The sequence below is a fragment of the Capra hircus genome, chromosome 7, assembly GCF_001704415.2.
Source record: "Capra hircus breed San Clemente chromosome 7, ASM170441v1, whole genome shotgun sequence".
Classification (NCBI taxonomy): Eukaryota; Metazoa; Chordata; class Mammalia; order Artiodactyla; family Bovidae; genus Capra; species Capra hircus.
Window position 1 is genome coordinate 101,421,689 of NC_030814.1, and position 8,328 is coordinate 101,430,016.

General features: G+C 42.1%; 1 protein-coding gene across 1 annotated transcript; it reads left to right on the forward strand.

Annotated features, from left to right (window-relative positions):
- On the forward strand, nt 766-7,044 carry LOC102182580 (olfactory receptor 1361-like). The gene is made up of 3 exons (XM_005682220.2): nt 766-1,453; nt 6,582-6,771; nt 6,804-7,044. The coding sequence occupies exons 1-3, from the start codon at nt 766-768 to the stop codon at nt 7,042-7,044; spliced, it is 1,119 nt and encodes a 372-aa protein (XP_005682277.2).

Genomic DNA, 8,328 nt, shown 5'->3' on the forward strand with positions numbered 1-8,328 from the left:
ATCTTTAGCTGAGAGCAATTTCTACCCCTCCAAAGGGTCCTTGCTCTCAACCACTGAAAGATGTTAACTCTCAGAAAAATACATAAGGTTCAGCATTTTACATGTTAACTAATCACATTTTCACAACAATTCTGTGGAGCAGGTACTATTATTATCCTCATTTTACAGATGAGAAAATTAAGGCACAGAGGGGTTAAGTAGCTTGCCTAATATCACACAGCTAGCAAATGGTAGAACTGAGCTTTAAACCCAGTCTGTCTGGCTTCAGAGTTGATCCTGGATCACTTTTTATTACTTATTTTTATTTATAAAGTCAAATCCTTGAAATATTTAGACTATTTATTTTGCTTTTATTTCTTATTTGTCTATCCTTATTGAGGAATAACTGGCAGATAAAAAATGTGTTTAATTAAGGTATACAGCTTGATATTTTAATGTGTGTATACACTATGGAATAATAGTGACATTCAAGCTAACACATCACTGTTTTGAAAGCATCACTGTGAGTTCCCACTCATAAAATAGTTTACATGTTGTGTATGGATTTAAACTCCTAATATATATTCTTCTCATTTAATCCTTATAGTGATCCTAAGAGGTCAGAATTATCAATTCCATGTAACAGGTGAGGAAACAGAGGCTCAGAGAGGTTAAGTGAGAAGCATCTTGAAAGATGAGTGTGAAAAGGAAATGGAGTCATCCGTTTTCACTCCAGGAGCCCACCTACTGTTGACGCCCTGTTTCTGGCTTTAGAACTGCCTGGACATGGACAATCAGACCCAAGTCTCTGAATTCATCCTCCTCGGCCTCTCCCAGCAGCCCCTGCAGAGGCAGGTGCTCTTCAGCCTGTCCTTCATTCTGTATTTTAGTGGGTGCCTGGGGAATCTTCTCACCATCCTGGCCATCATCTTGGACCCTCACCTCCACAGCCCCATGTATTTCTTCCTCAGCAACTTGTCTCTTCTTGACATCTGCTTTACCTCCACCGTCATCCCCAAGATGCTGGTGAACCATCTGTGTGGGCTCACCACCATCTCCTTCTCAGCTTGCCTGGCCCAGATGTATTTCTTCATCGCCTTTGGGGCAGCCGACAGCATGCTTCTCTCAGACACGGCTTATGACCGCTACCTGGCCATCTGCCGCCCACTGCACTACATGACAATCATGAGTGTCCTTCGGTGTACTTTGCTGGTGGTGATACCCTGGATCTCAGCCAATCTCATCTCCATGGTCCACACTCTCCTGATGTCCCACTTGTCCTTTTGCACCAATAGGATCCCACACTTCTTCTGTGACCTCAATGCCTTGATCAAGCTCTCCTGCTCTGACACCCAAGTCAATGAGATGCTGGTGGTGGTCCTTTGGGGCCCAGTGGTTCTCATCCCTTTTGTGTGCATCATGGCCTCTTACACATCTATTACTGTGGCTGTGTGGAAGGTGCCCTCAGTCCAGGGTAAGTGGAAAGTGTTCTCCACCTTTGTGTTGTCTGTCTCTTCTATGGGACTATCACTGGGGTCTACTTCAACCCTGCATCCACACACAACACCCAGAGGGACATGGCAGCCACAGTGATGTACACCATGGTCACCTCCATGCTGAACCCCTTCATCTATGGCCTGAGGAACTGAGATCTGAAGGGGGCCCTCAGGAAACTTTTCATTGGGAACCTCTTTGCTAAGCCTCTATGAGGATGCTTTTTAGACTCAACTAATTTTGAAAAAAAACTAATGTCTCCCAGTGTTAGAACTCAGGGTGGTTATCTATTTTTTTTAAGGTAGAAGAAAAATTTTATTTTTCATATAAGTACTTTATTTTTTACACAGAAACAGAAATATAATGTTGCACACATGAAACTTATACAATGCTATAAACCCAGGTTAACTCAATAAACATAAATTAAAAAAAGAAAGGAGACATAAACATTATTTTAAAAACAGAAAAAATCCACTCCTTGCCTGATTACCTTGGTCAGGTTATTTAAACTTGTCTTGTCTCTGTTTCTTAAATTTGTGAAATAGGGATGTAGAAAGTACCTAGCTCATGCAGGTATTGTGAAAATTAACGACTCACACATATTCCTGTTTCTATAATCTTAGGAGACTACCAGGGGAAGTGTAAGTACTGACTAAGTCTTAAGCATTATTTGTTGTTGTTTAGTTGCTCGGTCATGTCCGACTCTTTGTGACTGCATGGACTGCAGCACACCAGGCTTCCCTGTCCTTCACTATCTCCTGGAGCTTGCTCAAACTCATGTCCATTGAGTCGGTGATGCCATCCAACCATCTTGTCATCTGTTGTCCCCTTCACTTCCTGCCCTCAATCTTTCCCAGCATCAGGGTCTTTTCTAATGAGTCGACTCTTCATATCAGGTGGCCAAAGTACAGGAGCTTCAGTTTCAGCATCCTTCCTTCCAAGAAATATTAATGATTGATTTCCTTTAGGATTGACTGGTTTGATCTCCTTGCAGTCCAAGGGACTCTCAAGAGTCTTCTCCAACACCACAGTTCAAAAGCATCAATTCTTCAGCACTCGGCCTTCTTTACCGTCCAACTCTTACATTCACACATGACTACTGGAAAAACCCTAGCTTTGACTATATGAGCCTTTGTTGGCAAAGTAATCTCTGCTTTTTAATATGTTACCTAGGTTGGTCATAGCTTTTCTTCCAAGAAGCAAGCATCTTTTAATTTCATGGCTGGCTGCAGTCACCATCTGCAGTGATTTTGGAGCCCAAGAAAATTAAGTTTCTCACTGTTTCTATTGTTTCCCTATCTATTTGCCATGAAGTGATGGGACCAGATGCCATGATCTTAGTTTTTTGAATGTTGAGTGTTAAGCCAGCTTTTTCACTTTCCTCTTTCATCAAGAGGCTCTTTAGTTTCCCTTTGCTTTCTGCCGTAAAGGTGGTGTCATCTGCATATCTGAAGTTACTGATATTTCTCCCAGCAATCTTGATTCCAGCTTATGCTCATCCAGCCTGGCATTTCACATGATGTACTCTATATATAAATTAAATAAGCAGGGTGACAATATACAGCCTTGACATACTCCTTTTGTAATTTGGAGCCAGTCCGTTGTTCCATGTCTTGTTCTAACTGTTGCTTCTTGACCTGCATGCGAATTTCTCAGGAGGCAGATAAGGTGGTCTGGTACTCCCATGTCTTTAAGAATTTTCCAGTTTGTTGTGGTCCACACAGTCAAAGGCTTTGACATAGTCAATGAAGCAGAAGTAGATTTTTTTTGAAATTCTCTCGCTTTTTCTATGATCCAGCAGATGTTGGCAAATTGATCTCTGATTCCTCTGCCTTTTTAAAATCCAGCCTGAACATCTGGGATTCCTCGGGTCACCTACTGTTGAAGCCTAGCTTGAAGAATTTTGAGAATTACCTTTCCAGCATGTGAAATGAATGGAATTGTGTGGTAGTCTGAGCATTCTTTGGCATTGCCTCACTTTGGGATTGGAATGAAAATTGACCTTTTCCAGTCATTTCCAAAACTGACCTTTTAGTCATTATAAACTACTTCTAATATAACTACTACTATTATAATGTAACATAAATAACATGCTCTAAATATTTTACTACCACTACCACTAATTTAGAAAACTAAAATAATTTTTATCTTTATTGGAGCATAGTTGCTTTACAATATTGTGGTAGTTTTTGCTGTACAGCAAGGTGAATCACCTATGTGCATACCTATATCCACTCCTTTTTGGAATTTCCTTCCGATCTAGGTCACCACAGAACATTGAGTAGAGTTCTTTGTGCTATACAGCAGGTTCTCATTAGTCATGTATTTTATTCATATGTTTTTAAGGACTCACTTTGGCTGCTGTGTGAAGCATGGATTGTAAGGAGGCAGTAGTAAAAGCAGGGTTGCCACTCAGGAAACAGCTGCAGTAGCCTGGGAGAGTATTAAGGATGGTTGCACGTTCCCTCTTTCTTCAGAACTCAAATCAGATTCTGGTGCCTGTGTCAGGGCTCTTCTAACTCACCCAAGCTGAGTCTAAGGCTCCCGTAACACCACTGCACGTGGCGACAGCTCTTTGCATACATGTCTGTCTTCTCCATCAGACTTTGAACTTTCCAAGTCTAGGGCCATGTTTTACTGATTTCTCTGTCCCTGTCATTTCCTGTGGTGCCCACTGCTTGGTTAAAAATGATGAGCACCATTAACTGTTCCATTATTTGTAACAGGCACTTTACTAACCAGGATCTCCAAGTCCCATCTGCAAAATTTCTCATAATCTTGTGAAATGTATAATATTAAAAACATTGCAAGTAGGGGGAAAAAGCCATGATTCAAACACTTCTAATGTATCCCTTTTAAGAAAATTTTATCTCTGAGGGTCCTAAATAAAATCTGATGGAGAAAGAAAAACATATTGGTCCTTTAGGATGCACGTCACTTAAATTGTCAGCAATATGCCCAACTCAATAGCCATGAGTCCCACTAAGAGTCTGGAACTCTTAGTCAACTATATTAGGTCAACAGGCTTTCAGCAGAATATTTTTCTAAAATAATTAAAAAAAAACACATTATATTGTACAGGAATAGAAATATAAAACAGTGGAACAGAGTAAGAGTCATGGAACAGACCCATGTATAAATAAACTTATTATAGCAAATCAGCAGGCTATCCATTAAATTGTATTGGTAGAACTAGTTAGCCCTTAAAAATAAATTTTATCACAATGTGTCTATTACAATGACTAAAATCAAGAATTGTGATGTTGGAGAAGACTCTTGAGAGTCTCTTGAACTGTAAAGAGATCAAACCAGTCAATCCTAAAGGAAATCAACCCTGAATATTCATTGGAAGGACTGATGTTGAAGCTGAAGGTCCAATAATTTGGCCACCTGAATCAAAGAGCTGACTCATTGGAAAGGACTCTGATGCTGGGAAAGATTGAAGGCAGGAGGAGACGGGGATGACAGAAGACAAGGTAGGTGGATGGCATCACTGACTCAATGGACATGAATTTGAGCAAGCTTCAGGAGATAGTGAAGGACAGGGAATCCTGGTGCACTGTAGTCCATGTGGTCACAAAGAGTCAGATACAATTGAGTGACTGAACAACAAAATACAGAATATTGACAAACCAGATGCTGGCAAGGATGTGGAACCACAGGAACTCTCATTCACTTCTGATAGTGCAAAATGGTATGGCCACCTTAGAGGACAGTTTGGCAGTGTATTACAAAACTAAACATACTCTTACTATATAATCTAGTAATCACAGTCAGTGAAGAGCCAACTCATGGGAAAAGGCCCTGATGCTGGGAAAGATTGAAAGCAAAAGGCAAAGAGGGCAGCAGAGGATGAGATGGTTAGCATCACTGACTCAATGGACATGAGTTTGAGCAAACTCCAGGAGATAGTGGAGGACAGAGGAGCCTAGCATGCTATAGTCCATAGGGTCATAAAGATTTGGACATGACTTAGCAACTGAACAACAAGAACAACAATCACACTCCTTGGCATTTTACCCAAGAGAGTTGAAAACAGGTTCACCCAAAAACCTGCAGATATTAATAGTAGCTTTATCCACAATTGCCAAGACCTGAAAGAACCAAGATGTCCTTGAATAGATAAGTGGATAAATAAAATGGGATACCTCCAGACAACAGTATATTATTCAGTGCCAAAAAAAAAAATTGAGTTATCAAGCCATGAAAAGGCATTGAGGAAACTTACATGCAAGTTATTAAGTGAAAGAAGAACATCTAAAGAGGCCACACAATGTATAATTCAAACCACATGACAGGGCTTCTCTGGTGGCCCAGTGGTTAAGAATCTGCCTTGCAGTGTAGGGGACACCAGTTCAATCCCTGGTCCTGGCTGACTGCACATGCCATGGGACAACTAAGCCTGTGTGCCGCAACTGCTGAGCCCATGCTCCAGGGCCCGTGAGCCACAACTACTGAAGCCCCAGCGCCTGTGCTCCATGACATGAGAAGCCATCGCAATGTGAAGCCATGTGCACCTCAACTAGAGAGTAGTCCCCACTCGCTGCAACTAGAGAAAGCTCACGTACAGCAACAAAGATCCAGCTCAGCAAAATATATAAAAATAAATAATAAGAAAACCCACATTGGATTTTGGAAAAGGCAAAACTATGGAGAGAGTAAAAAGATCAGTTGTTGCCAGGGAAGGACAGAATTTATCAGAGAGAGCAGGAGGTCAGAGCACCAATGCCTGGAAGCTCCAGTGAAGAAACACTTTTTTGAAGGCAACTTGGGATGAAAGTGTATTGTCTTTGGGGAGAGTCAGCAATGGGTTCAAGTCTTAACTCTGCTGCCATTTTGACAGCTTCACCTTGAACAAGATGCTTGGCTTCTCTGCACCACAATGTTATCAATGAGCATTCTCAAGTTACACAAAATGAGTTGATAAAAGCAGGACATCTCTCATTATACTGATGAGGGGATTAAATCATAGGAGGCACAGAGTAGGAAGACAACCAAATCTATATGTCATTTATCAGGAACACTGCTTGGGCAGGGCTAGGAATGATGAAAACTGATGACCTCCTTCCATCCAGTAGCTGACCTCTCTTTATCTCACCTCACTTCAGGCACAGCTTCCATGCAGGGAGCCAGTTTCTCATCAGTGACTGAATTCATCCTCACTGGCTTCTCAAATTTCCTTCAGCATCTCCTGCCCACCTCCTTCCTCCTGTACCTGCTGATGTACCTGTTCACACTGCTGGGGAACCTGCTGATCATGGCCACCATCTGGAGGGACCCCAGCCTCCACACCCTCATGTACCTCTTTCTGTGTGCCCTCTCCATTTCAGAGGTCCTCTACATCTTTGCCACCATCCCACGCATTTTGGCCGACCTGCTCTCCACCTCACCCTGGTGGTCGTGCACTACAGCTTTGCCTCTGTCATCTACCTCAAGCACAAGGGTCCCCAGTCTCTGGAAGGGGACACGCTGATGGGCATCACCTACGTGGTCTTCACTCTTCCTCAACCCCATCATCTTCAGTCTCAGGAACAAGGAGCTGAAGGAAGCCATGAAGAAGACCTTCCTTGACAAACTCTACCCAGAAAAAAAAAAAAAAGTGATTATGTGGGAGGAATCCCTCGGAAATAGCTAAGCTGGCTTATCAGATGCTAACAGTAGAAATGGTACCCTGCAAACATGTAATAGTACATGTTTGTCTAATGCTTTAAGACTTTTGAGAACCCTTGTAGGCAACATGCAAATGTATCCACAATGGTTAAACAGAATTAGGGTGGGAAGATGGATGAGATGATAGCACAGAGATAGTTGGCTTCACTGAGTCTTATCTGTTGCAAGACCCTTTGTCAGGGAGCATTAAACCTGGAATCTGAGGGATTTCCCTGGTGGTCCAGAGGTTAAGAATCCACCTTGCAATGCAGGGACATGAGTTCAATCCCTGGTCAGCGAACAAAGATTCCACATGCTTTGGAGCAACTAAACCTGCACCCCACACCTACTGAGCTCGTGTGCTCTGGAGACCATGTGCCACGGTACAGAGTCTGTGCACTGCAACAAAAGATCCTGCAGGATGCAGCAAAGATCACTTATGTCACAACTAAAACCCAATTCAGTTAAATAAATAAATATTAAACATTTGGAATCTGTTCACCTACCAGAAACCAGGGTAGTCTAATTACTCCCATCAACATAAACACATATGGTAAAAAGAAATGGAAAAGTTGAAGCCTCCACCCTCCTTTGGGCTGCTGCTGTTGCTGCTAAGTCGCTTCAGTCATGTCCAACTCTGTGCGACCCCATAGATGGCAGCCTACCAGGCTCCTCTGTCCATGAGATTTTCCAGGCAAGAGTACTGGAGTGGGGTGTCATTGCCTTCTCCAGCTACAAAGCTACAGTAATCAAAACAGCATGGTACCAGAACAAAACAGATATATGGATCAATGGAACAGAACAGAGAGCCCAGAAATAAAATCCACATACCTATAGTCAATCTTCAGCAAAGGAGGCAAGAACATGTAATGGAGAAAAGACAGTCTCTTCAGAGTTGGGAAAGCTGACGTCCACATGTAAATCAATGAAGTTAAGGACACACCCTCATACAAAAATACACTCAAAATGTAAGACATGACACCATAAAATTCCGTGGGCAAAACATTCTGTGACATAATTTGTACCATTCAGTCTCCCAAGACAATAGAAATAAAAGCAAAAGTAAACAAATGAGACCCAATCAAACTTATAAGCTATTGTACTGCAAAGAAACCATTAATAAAACAAAAAGATAGCCTATGGACTGGGAGAAGGAAATGGCAATCCACTCCAGCACTCTTGCCTGGAAAATCCCATGGATGGAGG